This window comes from Terrapene carolina, unplaced genomic scaffold (genome assembly GCF_002925995.2).
Source record: "Terrapene carolina triunguis isolate 2854851 unplaced genomic scaffold, T_m_triunguis-2.0 Scaffold380, whole genome shotgun sequence".
NCBI lineage: Eukaryota > Metazoa > Chordata > Testudines > Emydidae > Terrapene > Terrapene triunguis.
In genome coordinates, this window is record NW_020664731.1 from 149894 (window position 1) to 167926 (window position 18033).

An 18033-nucleotide genomic window follows, 5' to 3' on the forward strand; every position below is an offset into this window, starting at 1 on the left:
ACCAGAGCGCAGGGGCAGGGTTAGCCCCACAAAGCCGGATTCCCTGGGGCCCCTTTGCCTGAATGATGCTGGCACAACAGAACCACCAAGCACCCTGGGGCGTGCCCCAGACGTTCCTACCCACCAGGCACTGGGTTGATGCAATAGGCCACTGTGGCCATGGCAACCAGGGCACGGTTTAGTGCAGACCTGGCCTGCACCAGTTACCTGGCCCCTGGCAGCCCCGGATTTAAGTTGTCAAGGGATAAAAGGGAAGGTCCTTTCATGGATTGAGAACTGGTTAAAAGCCCGGGAACAAAGGGTAGGAATTAATGGTAAATTCTCAGAATGGAGAGGGGTAACTAGTGGTGTTCCCCAAGGGTCAGTCCTCAGACCGATCCTATTCAACTTATTTATAAATGATCTGGAGAAAGGGGTAAACAGTGAGGTGGCAAAGTTTGCAGATGATATTAAACTGCTCAAGATAGTTAAGACCAAAGCAGACTGTGATGAACTTCAAAAAGATCTCACAAAACTAAGTGATTGGGCAACAAAATGGCAAATGAAATTTAATGTGGATAAATGTAAAGTAATGCACATTGGAAAAAATAACCCCAACTATACATACAATATGATGGGGGCTAATTTAGTCAGGAAAAAGATCTTGGAGTCATCGTGGATAGTTCTCTGAAAATGTCCACGCAGTGTGCAGAGGCGGTCAAAAAAGCAAACAGGATGTTAGGGATCATTAAAAAGGGGATAGAGAATAAGACTGAGAATATATTATTGCCCTTATATAAATCGATGGTACGCCCTCATCTCGAATACTGCTTACAGATGTGGTCTCCTCATCTCAAAAAAAGATATACTGGCACTAGAAAAGGTTCAGAAAAGGGCAACTAAAATGATTAGGGGTTTGGAACGGGTCCCATATGAGGAGAGATTAAAGAGGCTTGGACTCTTCAGCTTGGAAAAGAGGAGACTAAGGGGGGATATGATAGAGGTATATAAAATCTTGAGTGATGTGGAGAAAGTGGATAAGGAAAAGTTATTTACTTATTCCCATAATACAAGAACTAGGGGTCATCAAATGAAATTAATAGGCAGCAGGTTTAAAACAAATACAAGGAAGTTCTTCTTCATGCAGCGCACAGTCAACTTGTGGAACTCCTTACCTGAGGAGGTTGTGAACGCTAGGACTATAACAGCGTTTAAAAGAGAACTGGATAAATTCATGGTGGTTAAGTCCATTAATGGCTATTAGCCAGGATGGGTAAGGAATGGTGTCCCTAGCCTCTGTTTGTCAGAGGATGGAGATAGATGGCAGGAGAGAGATCACTTGATCATTGCCTGTTGGTCCACTCCCTCTGGGGCACCTGGCATTGGCCACTGTCGGTAGACAGGATACTGGGCTAGATGGACCTTTGGTCTGACCCGGTACGGCCGTTCTTGTGTTCTTATGGATTCGGGTGCTGCCTTATCTCTGTCGCTGCCGTGGGGGTGAACCAATTGTATGTAGGAGTCGTATTCCAACCACTTGGGAATTTCTGTAACATCGCCTAGCTGTATCTTGGGTCCAGCCGAGAGTTAGCCTCCCCCCTAACTTGGGCAGAGGACAGCGTGTCCTCTGGCCCCGTAGCTCAGAGCTGAAGCCCTGGTGAGCTATTGTTCTAGTGGCTGTTTGCCATTTGGCCCGGGGGCTCGGGGGTATCTGCAGCTCATGGCAGCTCAGCTCGGTGTTAGGAGCTAGGGAGGGTTAAACCTTGGCAGCCTGCTGGGGCTGAAGGGCTTGGACCAGGAGCTGGCGGTGGGTCCCCGCAGAGGAGCGGCGCTTCCCGCCAGGCTTGGGGCACTCTGCTGCGACCGGGGCTCCCGGGGCATGACTGGGGCGGCACACAGCGCCGGGTGGGGGCGAAGGGCTCTTTCGGTGTTTAGTGGATTGAAGCAGAGAGGCTCAGGACTGGGTTGGCTGTACTCACGAAGGGCAGGGATCAGTGTGCGTGGTGACAGAAATAAACACCCGCCTTAATCCTCCCGTTGGAGTTTGCCAAACTAGGGCTGAACATGGCAGGGCGAGTGCAGTGGGGCCTAGGTGAGTTTCCACACGCCCTGCCCTGGGGCCTCCTCCTCGCCTGCCCCCCCAGCCCTCCCAGCTATAGGGCAGCAAGTGCAGGACGGAGGCTGATGCCCTGGGGGAGCATGAAAGGCAGGGTGGGGAGATCAGCATGGGGGTGCCCTCCTTGCCGATGATTTGGGGGATGTTTGGGCCCCCGGGAGCCAGCTAGCACAGAGCGGTAAGAGCTCCGAAGGGGAGGGGAAGCAGCATTCGGTGAAACTTGGCTAGCAGCACAGCGCCCGCACTCGTCTTCAGCGCCCGCCCACCCTTCGTGGAGACAGCCAGAGCTGCTTCCTGCTGGGGGAGGGGGAGTCTTCGTGGAAATGTCCCCGTTCCCACAGCAAACTGCTCTGGGCCCTGCAGCTTCCCCTCCTCGCGACCATGGCGCACACAGCTTTGGTGATGGGAGGAGCAGAATTACTGGAAGCGCACTCTGGAAAGCCGGACTGCCCCGGAAAGGAGCCCTCGAACCGGGCATGCTTTACAACAGACCATGTAAAGACGCAGGGCTCTAGACCACAATGCAGGGGCCAAATCATGCTCCCCCCAGTAGCCCACTGACTCAGGTGACTAAGAGGACCTAGGTCTCGCCCTAAGGCTTAGCATTCTGTCACTGCTGCTGTTCAGATCTGTAGGTTTCCAAATCTGCCGGACTGACTTGCTGGCGCCTGTTTCCACTGGGAGGAGGAAACGACGTGGAATTTTCTCAGTCCCAAACAGCCAGCCAACTCTCCGTTTTCTAGGCTTGCCCGGGTCCTGGACTCTGGCATGCACCCCTCCCACTGCCTCTCTTCTTGGGGGCATGTGTCCAGGCTGGGAAGGAAAGGCTGGGTGCACACCATCTCTAGCCACATCCCTGTCTGATTCGAACAAGCTCCCCATTTCCCCCCTGCCCAGGGGGACGGAGCAGTCGTGTTCTTACCGGGGCTCCGGGCTCTCCGAGCAGTCCTTCCCGTCCTTGGTCACCTTGTGGGCCAAGATCACCCTGAAAAGGCAGAAAAAATATATAACTCAAGGAGACACTTTGGAAGCTGAGAGTCCTGCAGGTGCTGGGCAGCAGAGAGACAGAGCTCTGCACAGGTGGGCAGAAAAGGGAGCATTGCAGAAAGCAGACCTTTAGCCACACGCAAAGCACCTTGGATCGTTAGCCATCCAGCGAGATGGGTCCATGTCACAAAGATCAGGTGGGAAATTAGCTAGTGCTCCGGGGAGTTTGCATGCAGGGTTGAGCATCAGCAAATGGGGTTCATCTGGGAATATCAGAATGGATTGAGAGCCAAGCTCTCCCAAGTACAAGGATGTTTTGGTTTGGGCCCATCTCTGCCTTAATGACTCACGTGAAGTTTCATTTAGCACTGTCAATGAATATGGCCACGGCAGCCCTTGTCCCCAGTCAGGATCAGGCCCCTCTGTGCTAGGGGCTGTATAAACACCTATGAAGATGTGGTCCCTTCCTCAATGATCATAAAGTCAAGCCAAGGTATCTGCCCAACCTCTCTCCCCACTGTTCGGTGGATGCCCTGCATTGCACACTGACAAGATACTTCTATCACTGCATGCACACAGAGAGCAGAGCTGGGGTCCTTCTTTCCAAACTGGGCCCTAACCTCAGCTCTGCTTTGGAAAGATGTGTGCTGTGGAGCTGTGCAAAGGGCTTCCCAACTCCGCCCATTCTGGGCTATTGCCAGGTGCTTAGGGACTTTGTGCTCCGAAAAGGGGGGTGGGGGCAGGAATTGGCCCTGTTGCAATGTTGAGCAGGGAGTAGGAGCAGAGAGACTGGAAATGTATCTGCTAACTGGCCTGGCTTGGTGAAAAGGAATTCCAGGGAGCAAAGGCCAGGAACAATCCCTGTGGAGGATACTGGGATGGGGGGTGCCTGCATGCCAAGGGGATGGCCATGAAATGGCTCATCGCCTCCTGCTTTTAAAGGGCCAGGATCTCCACATTTCTCCCTTAACATCCCCTTCCTCACACCTGTTGGCTGTACAGACTGCCAGGGCTCGCTGGAGTGGGGGAGAGAGATGGGGCTGAGAGGCAGTGACTGGACATAGGAAGCAGGGATTCTCCTGGGAACTTGGTACTGTTAAACTTCCAGAGCTTTTCCTACAGCTGAAATGGATGATGTGCTGGAGCTGGACATCTCTCTGTCCTGCTTTGGAGAGCCCCGCTCAGCACACCTGTGAATGGAAACCCTGGGCCCTTGGGCAGATGTGCCTTTAGCATTGAACCCTTGAGTCTAGCATTGCTGCTTTCAAAGCGCTCTGTGGTAGGGGCCAGCGTCAGGGAGTCCCAGACTGCCCAGTTAGTGAGGAAACCTCGCACCGTGGTTCTGCAAGTCAGATCCCCCACGACTAACCACAGTGCAGGGCATTGCATAAGGGAGAACACTATAGAGAAAGCCCAGAAACTGTGCCATCCCTGCGCGCTGACTGGCCGTGCCCGAATACGCCACACCAAGAAAGGAGCTTAGCAGGGGTTAGGTTGCAACGTGTAGCTCTGAACAGTCAGGAAATGCCTCATCCCCAAGGTCTCACTGTGAATTCAGAGCCATGTAGGCAAATAGCCAGTTCTCTGCAACGCTAAGCAAGCTCCACTCCCACGCACAGCACATTGTCCCTCAGCTGTGTGCTTCGTGAGCCCAGCAGCAACAGCCACTGGGCATACTCGCCTCCGCCCTGAGATCTGCCAGCCCCACCATCAGGCCCACTTGATGAGAATCTAGACTCTTTCACTTCTCCTTCCATGCTTTCAGAGCCTTCTTTGAGCCATGCATTCCCTCAGCCTGGCTGTGGCACACTAAGCATTGGCACATTGTAAAAACTAGCGGATAAATCTTCCATCGCTTTTATACCTTACTTACAACCTTGCCTGATGGCTAGAGATCGGGGGTCTATAAAATGAAGAGCAATAAAGCCATTGTTTGCTTCCATACGGCGGCGCCAAGCAGTAAATATAAACCATAACATGAAGGTCCTGAATACTGATGGAGACGTTTCTGGCAATGCGCTCATCCCTCAAGCCAGAACAGAGCCTTGGAAATTCGCCTCCGCCTCTTTCTTAACAGTTTCATTCCAAAGCACTATTGTGGCTTCATTCTAATGCACATCTGCCTTGCAAACAACAGACAGTGGGGCTGCTGTTCCCAGGACACAATATGTAAACAGGAAATTACAGTTTGGGCATTTTCCAACAACAAGCAGGACTAGAGAACCTCACAAAGTTTCCTTCGTGCTGTTCTGTACACGCCCCACCCTGCATGTCTATAACGCCAGGTCAATCTCTACCATGCTAATGGCTTCTAGTGCCAATACTCAGTGCAGCAGGGTGCATACCGGTTTGCATTCTCTTGCTGTCAGTCAGCCTATGTAACTCGATAACACAGGAGCAGAGGTGTGATATGAGAAAGAAGTTACCATGTCTAGCTGGTGGAGATGAGAAGAGCTGCATAAAGCGTTCCTAGCTCGCCCCAGAGGGAAGGAAGAAATGGATCTTTAAGTCTCTTGGGAAAGCCCAACATTGGACCTATTCATGGGAGTTTTCATGGCAGCTGGCAAGGCCCAGCAGCCTGGCACAGTCCCATGTGACATTCTTATCAGCAAACTAGGGAAATGTCAGCAGATGAATTTACTGTACGGTGGGCGCACAACTGGTTGAGAGCAGTTATCTATGGTTTGCTGTCAAACTGGGAGATTGTTTCTAGTGGGATCCCACAGGGGTCAGTCCTAGGTCTGGTACTGATCATTATTTGTTATTAATTATTTTGATAATGGAGATGAGAGTATGCTTATCAAATGTGCAGATGACACTACATGGGGGGTGGGGGGAGGGAAGGTTGCAAGCACTTTGGAGGACAGGAGCAGAATTCAAATGACCCTGACGAATTGGAGAATTGGTCTGAAATCAACAAGATGAAATTCAACAAAAACAAGTGCAAAGCACCTCACTTAGTAGGGAAAAATCAAATGCACAACTACAAAATGGGGAATGATTGGCTAGGTGTTTGTACTGCTGAACAGGATCTAGGGGATCTAGTGGATCACCATGGAACATGAATTAACAATGTCATGCAGTTGTGAAAAAGGCTAGTATCACTCAAGGGTATATTAACAGGAGAGTCGTATGGATGTCACGGGAGGTGACTGTCCCACGCTCTGTGCTGGTGAGGCCTCAGCTGGAGTACTGTGTCCAGTTCTGTGCGCCACACTTTAGGAAAGTTTTTTATCTTCCAATGTGTTAAGGTCTGTTATAAAGAGGATGGTGATCAGTGGTTCTCAATGTCCATTTAAGGCAGGACAAGAAGTAATCGGCTTGTTCTGCAGCAAGGGAGGTTTAGGTTAGACATTAGGAGACACTTTCTAACTCTCCGGGTAGCTAAGCTCTGGGCCAGGCAGGCTGTGGAATGCCCTTCACTGGAGGTTTTGAAGAACAGGCTGCACTAACAGCTCTCAGGGATGGTCTAGGTTTCCTTGGTCCTGCCTCTCAAGGTTTCTTCCAGCCCTGCCTTGTACGATTCTATGGCAAGTGCCCAGGCCCTAAGGATCGGCAGGAAATCCCAGCCCTGACCCCATGGACACTGACCGCTCATGCACCAGCAGTAGCCCCCCACAGGCAGTGGTAGCAGGACTCCGTCTGGTAGCAGGACTGGCTTCTTGTGATGCCTTTGGCTCTCTCATCAGGTGGCTTCCACCTCTGAGTGCAGAGTTGATGCAGAAATGAGTGACACTGGGCTAAGGAGCCTGCTGCTTATGGCAGCAACCCCAAAACTCCTCTATCCCCCCTCTAGCTGGGCCACCTTCCCAAATGGGGCACATTCAGAATCACCTGGAGTCTCCCAGAGGGGCTGTCAGTGGCTCCATGTTGGGGCACGCATGGCCTTTAGCAGCCTTTGCCCCCTCCTCCATCCAGCCCCAGTGTCACAGCCTCAGGACACACTTGCTGTCCTCCCGGCCGTACGGCAGAGGGAAAGAGATGGCCCTAAGATGCTGGCAAATCCGCTCAGGTTTTGGGAGCTCCTCGTGGCTGGGACGCTCTGCCAGTCCGAACCACGGGCAATGGCTTGCCCGGCCCATCGGGAATTGCTCAGCTCTTTGCTGCGTGGATGGACGATCCCCATGTCCAGTATAGCAAACCACGCCATATTGACCAGAGGCAGCAGCTTAACATTGGAATTCTTGGTTCTCCCCGTGGCTTTGTGGGGCTGTTCCTACACTTGCTGAGTACTGCCTACTGCTGCAAAGCGGAGGGCCAAGGTGTGCGCAGCAGCGCTGGCGGATGACATGGGAGAGGAAGGGGTCGACAGGAGACCCAGAGCAGGAGAAGCACAGGGAGCTATGGGTGACGGACAGGTCCTTTGGGAAGTGACTCACTTGGTGACGTCAGCTGTTGAAAGTGGATTGGTGTTTAGAGCCTAGGTTTGGGGCAGCAGAAGGAGCTGGGGTACCGGGAATAAAGGCAAAACAAAGGAGATTGATTGAAAGACCCCCCCCCCTCCCCACCCTAATACCACACTAGCAATCCACTGCGCACAACAGGCGGTCAGTTTGCTGGTGTGGACACTGCTCCCCTGTGTGCGCGTGGAGCTGGGAAGCTTTAGCAGGTTACTTTGCACTGGGTTTTAAAGGGGCTCAGCCACGTGGGCAAAGTGAGCGGGTTCCACCGAAGGCAGGTCGGACTCTGCGCACCGTGTGGGTCGGCGCTTCGCAGGGGGTTTCATGTATGGGGAGCACAGCCCAGCTAGTGCTCTGGCTGCCCCGTAGCATAGCCGTCTTGTGGGCAACAGGGAGTGACTGGACAGATGGGAATCCATCAGCGGTAAGCTAGCACAGTACGTCCTGCTGGTGCTGTTTCTATTCCTCATCACCCACACCTCTCAAAGCAACTGTACATCCCCCCCCCCCCCCCCGCCGCCTGGCATGACCCGGGCCAGCGCCCAGGTTTGCAGCCTGTTGGTTTTGGACAACAGAATGCTGTTGCCTGCCCAGTGCTGCAAGGAGCCTGCTGGATGAGTCACCCTGCGGCAGACACACGGATACTTTCCTACTGGCTCCCAGCCCACGCAAGGCGCTCAAGCCCTTATTAAAGGGGAGCCGAGTGACATATCCCCCTCTCCTGCTCCCCATCCCCAGATCAGCACCATCCACCCACTCCCTGCTGAGTCACACGTACCCGGAGACTGCAGCGCCCCTGCACACCGGCACAGCTAGCAGAGACTCGCCCTCAAAATAGCTCTGAAGCAGCAAACTCATGAAGCTAAAGCGCCAGAGTGTTGCTAATACAGTGAGAAAACGTTAAGCCATTTCTTTTCTAGCCCCTCTGCCATGAGCGCAGTCGGTGAGCTGGCTCCGCAGCCCCCGGGAAGGGCATGGAGAGTCAGACCAAGGCTGGGGCTCATCTCTCTCGCCCTTTCCCTTGCTTTCGGGAAGCTCTTTCCCACAAGGTCATTGTTTACTTATTGGCTCCGAGCTAGGGGTTGCAGTAACATTCCTGCCCCAGGCTGGCTCCTCGCTGCAATGGAGAATGGAGACTTTTCTACACTTAGCCACAAGTTCCTCCCACCAGAGCAGCTTCTTGGCGGCCTCCTCACAGGCTATCATTACCAAGCTGGGAGGGATTTCAATTCAGAGCCTTGAAACCCACCCGGGCCCAACTACACCTGTCAGGCTCGGCTCATGTTGGGAAACAACCCAGGCTGTCTCTGACCCCCTCCCCTGGCCTGTGAGGTCGGTGTGGGAGCAGCTGGGTGCAGTGGAGCGAGTGTGCTGATGAGTCGCTGCGCAGCACACACAGCACAGCAGGGGGCAGTGGCTGGCAGGAACGGGGCACATAGCCACCACCAGAGCAGGAGACGGGTCACGGGCATTGGGCTTGGGGAGTGGGCAGCCGGCACCAGGCCGAGCCCCGAGGATGAGGCCTAGCACTGATACAGATTCAGGGGGGTGTTGGGTCGGGTCTGAAAAGGACTCAACACTCTCAGGTCAGGTTCAGGTTGGTTGGGCCTGAGACAGGTTCGGGCGTTACCTACCCCAAACCATGACAAAGATGAGCCATCCCAGTGTGGGAAAGGGGAGGGCTGCTCTGCATATGGCTGGGGCCTTTGCGACAGTAGCTTCCCACAGTGCTCTCCTCTCCTGGAGACGGGGAGGGCAGGAGCAGAGAGCATGGCCAGCGTTTCCTGTCACCCGCGCCATGAATCCCGCCTCCTGGAGCAGCCAGCATGGCTCTGCGCTCTGCGGGGCTGCCGGGGGGCGGCCGCCCATGACAGACCCAGACACCTCAGCAGTGCCTGGGAGGTATCTGTGCCTCTGAGCAGCTGTCACCAGCCCTGGCTTTTAGCAGGTAAGGCGTGTCCCCCTGGAAGGGGAACGTGATGCCTCCTTCCCTCCCAGCCAGCCATGCCCCAGCTGCTCGCCGGTAGCTCACTTCACACAAGTAGCCATGGAGGCGCCAGAGGCAATTCTGCAGCTGGAGGGATTTTACCACATCACTACCTTCCTCTTCTGCCTGCCCCAGCCCCATTCCCCTGGGAACTGCCGAGCTGTGCTCCTCTGTGCCGGGCAGGGCTGGGAGCCTAGAACGCCCAAGCGATGAAGGGATATGAAGCCAGTTTTGCACAGCCCCTTCCCCCCACCCTGGTTCTGTCCCTGGGAGTCTCACGCTGCAGCCCACTGAAGCGATGGCCATGGCAGTGCATGCTGGCCCTGACAGAGTCACGGCAGGAATAGCTGGGTAGGTGACAGGCAGCAGGGCCCCGGGCATGCAGCCTTGTGGCTCTCGTAACACCCAGTGGAGTCAGCGGGAGCTTGGCATGGGACAGGACTGCAGGACTGGCCACAGTCCGGTGGGGACTGGAGGCTGGGAACACATTTCAGCTCCCTTCCTGTCCAGGTTAGTGCCTTTGTGCCGAAGCAGATGTGGCGAGCCCAGCCAGCCAGGAGCGAGGCACAGCTGTGTGCACGCGAGTAATTACCTTGTCTCCTTTGGGCCCACGAGTGCCGGGGCTGCCCAGTGGCCCTCGTTCTCCTTTGTCTCCCTGTTTAGAAAGAAACAGAGTGCCGGTCCAGAATCTGCTCCGCACGAGGGTCAGCGCTGGACACGCTGCATCACTCGGCGTGATTACAGGGGCCCATGACAACCCAGCCCTCGACCAACTGTGAATAACACCACACCCCCCTCTCCTCACCTCACAAAGGCCACTGCAGCCAGCAGGAGCTGGAGGGACTGCCAAGGGGGGGCCACAGCTGGGGCAGAGCACAGGGCCCCAGTGAGGATGGCAAGACCCCCCCATACCTGGATATCTACCAGGTTTGGAGATGGGTCCAAATCTCCATCCTCTGATAGAACAACAAAGGGGGGGGGGAGGGGTCTCCACAGATTTCCTCCCCCAGAGCCTCTTCCCACAGGAGAAATAATCCAGCTCATTATGCAGATATATCCATGGTTCCTAGTCTATCATCTGTGAGCGACTACCGTACCCCCCCACTTCAGACTGCGAACTCCTCAGGGCAACGCCTGGCTGTTTGCACAGCGGCCTGTCCAGCGCTGGTATGACAGCAGTAGCAATGGCTCCCTCGGCTTTGAGGATCATGGGGCACAGAGTTATAACTGCATCAATGCACTCGCATGTGTACCATTACAACACACGAACACAGCAATACATAAACTAGAAACAGTCCTTTGCTCAGCCAGTAGGGAGAGGAGGACAGTTAACCTCTGTTTGAATAGGTTTCTAAATGAGGTGATGGAGGAATGTGTGGCCAGATTCCGGCCTGTTCCATCAGTGTTACTTCGGGACAGATTCGAACGCAGGGTTTTAAACAAACCCTCCCAGGTCGCCCCCAAAGAACGACCTGACTTAGCCGCAGAACTCCCAGGGCTCGGAGCAGGCTAAGTGCAGGGAGCTGCTGGAAAGGATGCGCTCGGAGGGCTCCCCAGCCGTTCTGAGCCGGTCTCAGCCTGTCTCTGCTCACGCCTTAGTTACCTCAGCCCCTCTGATGGGTAGCCAAGCCCAGACGTGCCCGGGCCCCCCTCCCGCCATGGCTTGTGACCCAGAAGTACAGTATAGCAGGGCGCTCTTACCCTTTCTCCAGATGGGCCAACTGGGCCTGGAGCGCCCTACACAGACATAAAAACAGTGTTAATACAGTCGAAAGTCCCAGCAAATCCAATCAGCCAAATGCAGGTGCACACATGACTCACCTCATCCCCCAACTCCCCTTTCTCTCCAGGGCCACCAGGACTGCCAGCTTGTCCCTAAACAGGCAAATCAGACACAAGCAAACAAGATCAATCACAGGGGTTTGGAGTAACAAACTAGCTGTGCACCAGTAACACAACTGCAGACTACACAGTTGATCTATTCTTCAGAGAAAGCAATACGGCTGGTTGAAGTCTTCTCTTTCAGATTGAAAGGGTTAAGGCCATAGGTGCTGGAACTTGGAGTGCTGTCGTACCCCCCGGCTTGAAGTGATTTCCACCAAATCCCGAGTTTACAGTTTGGTCCAATGGCTCTCAGCACCCCCACTATACAAATTGTGCCAGCGTCCCTGGTTACGGCCCTGCTGTTGTAAATACTTATGCATGGGCTTAACCTCACTCACGTGTAATGGGGCTCCTCGGCTGAGGACAGTGACACACTAGCATAAGCATTCTGGGGATGAAGGCCAGGCCATATAGCCCCACTGATAAGACACCGCCCCAAACCATTGGACCCAAAGAGGAGCTGTGTAAAGAACCAAACATTTCCCCACTGGTCACACTGCCAGCAGGTCCTGTTACATTACCCCCTGGGGTTGTGAAAAAAACAATTAATTTTTCCTTTCAGTTTGAATTTTTAGAAAAACCAGAGAGCAAAGGCTGAGAACTGTCCTTGCCATGCATAGGTACAGGGCCGGCGCAACCCATTAGGTGACCTAGGTGGTCGCCTAGGGCGCTAACATTTGGGGGGCGGCGACGGCGGTAGCCGGATCTTCGGCCGCCCCGGTCGTCGGCGGTATTTCGGGGGCGGGACCTTCCGCCACCTCTGTCGGGGACGGGATTTCGGGAGCGGGACCTTCTGCCGCCTAGGGTGGCAAAAAAGCTGGCGGTGCTCCTGTATAGGTACTTGGAAGTTACATGGCAGCTCTAGCCAGCAGTAACAGGGGCAGAGGTGATTGTCCTCAATCCCTGTGCTCTGTCTGGTTGCTAAGGTGGTTTACCTTGTCTCCAGAGTTTCCATCTTTCCCAGGTCTGCCAGCGTTCCCAGGCTCCCCAGGTTCTCCCTTGACAAAAGATAAAGGGTGTTATAAATACGAAGCACCACTCCCAGCTCACACTGGTCCATCTTGAACCCTGGAGTTTAGTTGTATCAAACTTTAAGCAACCAGACCCAGCTCCCAGCTCTTACCAAAAGCCATTTTTCCTTCATGTGTCAGACCAATTTTTGTCATTGGCCACAGAGAGCTCAGCCCTGGGTAACAGAACATTAGGGCACTTTCCGCCCCAATGACAGGGATTTAAACCGGGCAGATTTACTCAAAGGGACTTCGCTGACCTCAAAGGGAATTTGCTACTTTGAGCCATCTGCAGTCAAGGCTGTGAAGTGGCCGGGTTTATACGTCTCAGAGGAGGAAGGCATCTTAGATATGAGGAGATGGTTTTATGAAACCACAAGGCTTCTGCATCCCTGCATCCATTTTGCTCTGACCCTAAGCGTTCTGGGATTGCTTGTGTGTATTCTGAGCTGTTCTGCGCACTCTGCTACTATCTCAGGTTGCTTGGAAAGCTGTGAAGGAACTGAACACTAACAGAGGAAGTGATGCATCACAGTGGCCTATGTATTCTGACTACTGTGCCCCAAACTATTAATCTCAGTCTTCTGAAAATGCCTTGTCTCTTGTTGGGAGTTGACTCCACATTCACACAACTATTCAGTCTCTCTTTTGGGTTGGCCCCCACGGTGTGAACCTTCCAGAAACAAAGGTCTGGAGACTAACCTTCATGAAAAGCACAGCAGTATTACACTGCTGCACACCAGACGAGCACATTTTGCACCCTGCAGACATTCCATTAAAGGAAGCTCTGAGACCACCCTCACAGCTGGTGAAACAGCTCAGCTGGTGAAAATTTTCTAGGAACACAGAGAGCCTTGGGACAAGTATGATATCAGGGCTTTAAAATTACATCCCCCTTACATTTGCAGCTGCACATTCATCTGCTGGGAAACATTTCTGTTCTTTAAATCACAGGACCATGAGCCACAGAGCTGAAAGCGGCCCAGTTAAGCCTCTGACAGGAAACATGATGCCCCATAAACTTCTAAGAACCTTTTGGTGGCCCCAGTAGTCCGTGTCAGTCTGGGCCTTTCCGAAGTGAGTTACAAACCACGGAGTCTACGTTTAACAGCTGACATTTTAAGCCCTTTCAGAATTCACCCGATGTCAGCCAATAGCATTCCTTTTTGTTACCTAGACTTACAAGACCTAATGCCATGATAACATTTTCCATTTTGCAGCTCTCCAGACACCTGTTTTACTGTGTTCATCACCAGTCTGAACGACTGATCTAGACAGAAGTCTATTATCTTTGGCCAGTGATTCTGTTTAATGAAGTAGGAGCTGCAGCATCGTTATTCATTTTGGTACATGGATTTGCCAAGGAAACTTTAACAATTAGTGACACCTCACACTCTGTTAAACAATTAAATCCCCTTTCCACATGGCAGGCAGAGAAGAAGGCCAGTACCGCCCGTCTACTGTTAATAGGAGCATGATTTCCAACTCTCGCGCTGGCTTCTCACTTCATCCTCCTGGCATTAACATTTAGCAGGGGCAGAGCTCAGAGTGCCCTGCAACCCCCATAGCATTGACAGAGGGAAGCTGGAGGTGTATCATGGCTGATTTAATCCTGGGTGTGACTCATGACTCACCTTCGCTCCTTTGGGTCCGTAATCACCAGAATCTCCGTTAGGTCCAGGAGGGCCTTGTAATCCCTATTAAAAACCAGGGTATTGTCAACATATGCAGAAAAACAAACCTCTCAAGCATCACTAAATAGCCTATCACATTCTGGGGACTCGAAATGAAGAGGTGAATAAGTAAACTAGTCAGAAACACAGGGATTGAGGAAGTTTAATTATTCTTGAGCTAGGTATCTCTGGGGCTGTGAGAGTCACATTCCGACACTGCGTCTTCTTATAAAATGCTGTAAACCTTGACTTGCTTTTGAAATTAAAAAATAAATTAAAGCAAAGCCACTTTTGAGCCTCATTGGTGGATTCTAGTGATAATGTTTAAATTTGAATGTTGTATTAATGCCAATAAAGCAGAATGTGCTGTGCCATGAACAGATGGAAAATAACTGGTCATCTAACCTCTGGCAAATGGAACAATTAAGAGACTGACATAACTTGGCACACAGAAATGAACAGGCAAAGGCTATACTTTGTAGTTATTTAACAATTTTTAGAAAAAATGGGGTCCTGACCCCTTAAATCCATCAAATGGAATGGATACACTCCCCACTCCGTTGTGATCAATTATCTTTAGGTGACCCATAATCAAAACACAAGAGGGAATCAAGATCTGCCCTAGTTACACCGTTTCTGGCTTGAACATTTCCCAAGATTCGTCAGTGGAACAATTCACTCTGATTTTACGATTTCCTTTAATTACTTAATCTGCCTGTACACCAATGAAACTGCACAAGCCACAGTTTGTATAAATTGCAACCAAGTGAGGTATGTATAAAAATAACTGTTTTGATCTGATTTTGGACTACACCTCCTGGGTGAATACTCACATTTAAGGTATAGCAAATGAAAATGTATCACACACTGAAACACCCTTCCTAGAAAAGCAGACCAGTGGGTGTGGAATAACAACCCCCTGAGTGATGAATGATGTAACCTGAAAAGTCAAGGCACAGGATTTGCACATCGGACTATTCAGGCCTTAGGTTCTGAAAGTTTTGTTTTAATAAAATTACTCTTCTTGGCAAATTTCAAACTGTCTGAAGTGCTATAAGATGCATGTATTTATTACAAAACAAGGTGTTCAGCTAGGAAGGAAATGCTCACACATACACAGTATAGCTAGACTGAATCGTCTCCTTTGGAGGTTCCATTATAATCAAAGGATTAGCTGGACTATTTCTGTTTAGCAGTCAGGGTTCTCTGTTGATTAAACTCTACGGTCAAAATTTTCAGTTAAGTCCCTAAAGTTAGAGACCTTAATCCATCAGTATATAGTGTCCAGTCTTGCGAATGCTCACACATGGGACTAACTTTACCCACTAGCATAGGTATTCGCAGAATCAGGCCTTTGGCCATCTCAGTAAAGTGTCCTGGCTATCAAAAGACGGAGCATCCACTACTCTAACTAAAATCAAAGGGAGATGCAGACGCTCAGCAGCTGTGAATATCAGCCCATCTTGATTGAGGCTTACATTTGAAAATGCTGACCAACTACTTGGAAGCCGTGGTGATGAATGGCATAGAAAGTCCCAGACAAACTTACACTCCACATTACTTCTTTCAAGCCACACTGTGATAAGAAGGTTCTCACCACAAGCAAATCACATTTTCACAAAAATACAAAGTATGAAATACGGCCCCACTGAATCAATGGGAGTTTTGCCACCTCAGTGCAGCCAGGATTTCACCTCAAGGAGCTTGTAGATTTGCCTATATATAATGGTTTAAAAACCCAAAAGCCACACACCAAGGACCTCTGAGTGAAAAGCTGCCAAATCACCCCAGAAAACCCTGTTACTCCTGGAATTTCCTATATAACTACTACTGTACTGTCCAGAACACCACAGATAGGAGGGAATTAGTCATGTGAATTATCTGCAAATTCAAACCTCTAGCAGCTGTAATGAGGCCATTGGTCATTGCAGCTGAGACCGTTAACCCTTTCCTGCATTACAAAGCTTGGCAGGGGTTCTATCCCTTCAGTGGAAGAGACCCCCTGTACCGCCCAGCGGCTTGGGTGAGCCAGTATTTTCTGCTGACTTGCAAACTATTCCCCGAATTTCAGACACCTGACTTGTGCTCTGGAGAAAGCCAGAGACTGGTGCTGCAGTGCCAATAAACATTAGGCATTTCCCTGTCATTCCTTGCTCGTGCACTGCGAGCTGAAGACTAGGCCCGTGCTAGACTTCCTTGCTCTCTCTAGAGAAGGTTTTATTGCAGGCAGCTAGGTTTTGTAGTCTGACCAGGGTGATTTCTGGGCTTTCACACTAGTCACAAATCTCAGATCGCTCTAGCAAATACCATCTTAAACGAGCCCAATTTGACCAGTGCCCCAAATGCGACATACAGAGCTAGCACCCAAATATGGCTAACAATCACACATCCATACCCAGCATGGTGGACTTCTTAGCCAATTCAGTCACAACTCAAAGGTTAAAGGGGCAACGAAGCCCCTTTTCTGCTCTCTCAAGACCCCAGACAACACACACAGTCCTAGGCAGGAGATGAGGAACGCCATCATGCCTCGTGCTGCCCCCCCACCACTCCCGTGATAGTGCCCTGCTCCTGGCACCCCCACTTTGAGATTCTCTTTGACTGGTTGCCAGTCTGCCCAACTTCCAGCCCTAGGCTCTACCACTCTCCACATCAAGCTGTATTGGTTATTGTAACGAAAAGCAAACCAGCCAAGTACGTACATCAAATCCTGGTGATCCCTTGCAGCCTGGCAATCCAGAAAATCCACTCTCCCCCTGGAAGGAAAGGAAAAGGCTGGCAATGGGGGTCATGCTGTGTGAGCAGGCAGCGCCCATGGGACGTGAAGGCAGTAATAGCTGCGGAGCCCCCTCCACAGATCAGCAGCCTCCCCTGACGAGCCCTGACAGATTAGGGGCCGCACAGAGGGGCGCTGCCTGGCTTGAGGACTGGGCGGGAGTCCCATGCCCGAGTCCCAATAGCCAGCCCTCTCCCCGCTGGAGAGGAGGAAGTGACGGCTGCTGATAAAGCTGGGTGTTACTGGTAGCGGTGCTGGAGAAAGTCCTGGGGGAACTCCTGCCTCCCCAAAGGCAGCAGGAGGGGCTCCATCCCCAGGCCAGGGGTGGGAGTTTGGGACTGAGGGCCAGCCAGGGGGCGCAGGCCACTGAGCTGATGAATTGCTTTACATCATGCAGTGTGCCCAGACACAGCTGTAATGGGCTGCACAGTAACTGACTACAGCCGGGAGCACTGTTCCTGAGAGGGGCGGAGGGGCAGGGAACAGCTGAGACACCCAGCCCAGGCCCTGTCCTAGTGACAGGCCCCTCACTGGGAATCCAGAAAGGAGCCCTCAGCACACGGAGCATTAACTCTCTGTTGGATCCCCAGCTGGATTCAGGCCAGATTTCTTCCTTTGGGATCTGTGCTGTCGGGGGGAGGTCAGGCCTGGGCAGTTGCCTCACCTTTCTCCCTTCCTTGGCTGCTCCCATCCCAGTAGCTGTATGGTTTTACTGCAGGTCCCAAGATCAGTGCCTGGTCCTGCACCCAGCCCCCAATCATTCTGTGCCACGACCCCACCCCTGAGGGCATGGGGAGCCCAAAACGCCCTGGAGTCAAACAGAGCCTCCTGGCCTTCCAGCATCAGGCTCCTGGCCCACAGGTGTCTCTATGGTAACCAGCGTACACAGACAGCACTCCCAGCATGCTGTGCTCCTAAGCGCGAGACTCACCTTCATGCCATCTATGCCGTCAATGCCACGCCTGCCCTTCTCCCCCTGGGAGGAGAGAAACAAGAGAACAGTGTAGAAACCATTTCCGGCACGCTCCACACCCCATCAGGGCCCACCAAGTCATAGGAAAATCCCAGCAGCTCACCTTAGCTCCTTTGGATCCTCGCGAGCCCTGTCCGGAAAGGAGAGGAGAGGTTAGTGACAGCAGACAGGTCACGTTCATCTCCCGGCCGTGTGTGGGCTGTGCGTTGGCTTGGCCCAGCTGACCGGGAAGGACGGGAGACAGAGGA

At 52.3% G+C, this 18033-nt stretch overlaps 1 protein-coding gene across 1 annotated transcript in view; it reads right to left on the reverse strand.

The window, feature by feature from the left end:
- Window positions 1-18033, reverse strand: part of COL6A1 (collagen type VI alpha 1 chain) — a 68035-nt gene that overhangs the window by 31344 nt on the left and 18658 nt on the right. The window contains exons 12-20 of the mRNA XM_026658007.2: window positions 17889-17915; window positions 17744-17788; window positions 16739-16792; window positions 13998-14060; window positions 12289-12351; window positions 11291-11344; window positions 11171-11206; window positions 10062-10124; window positions 3018-3080 (exon numbers count right to left, since the gene is read on the reverse strand). Coding sequence (XP_026513792.1) covers window positions 3018-3080; window positions 10062-10124; window positions 11171-11206; window positions 11291-11344; window positions 12289-12351; window positions 13998-14060; window positions 16739-16792; window positions 17744-17788; window positions 17889-17915 — 468 coding nt within the window. The remainder of the gene's footprint in view (window positions 1-3017; window positions 3081-10061; window positions 10125-11170; window positions 11207-11290; window positions 11345-12288; window positions 12352-13997; window positions 14061-16738; window positions 16793-17743; window positions 17789-17888; window positions 17916-18033) is intronic.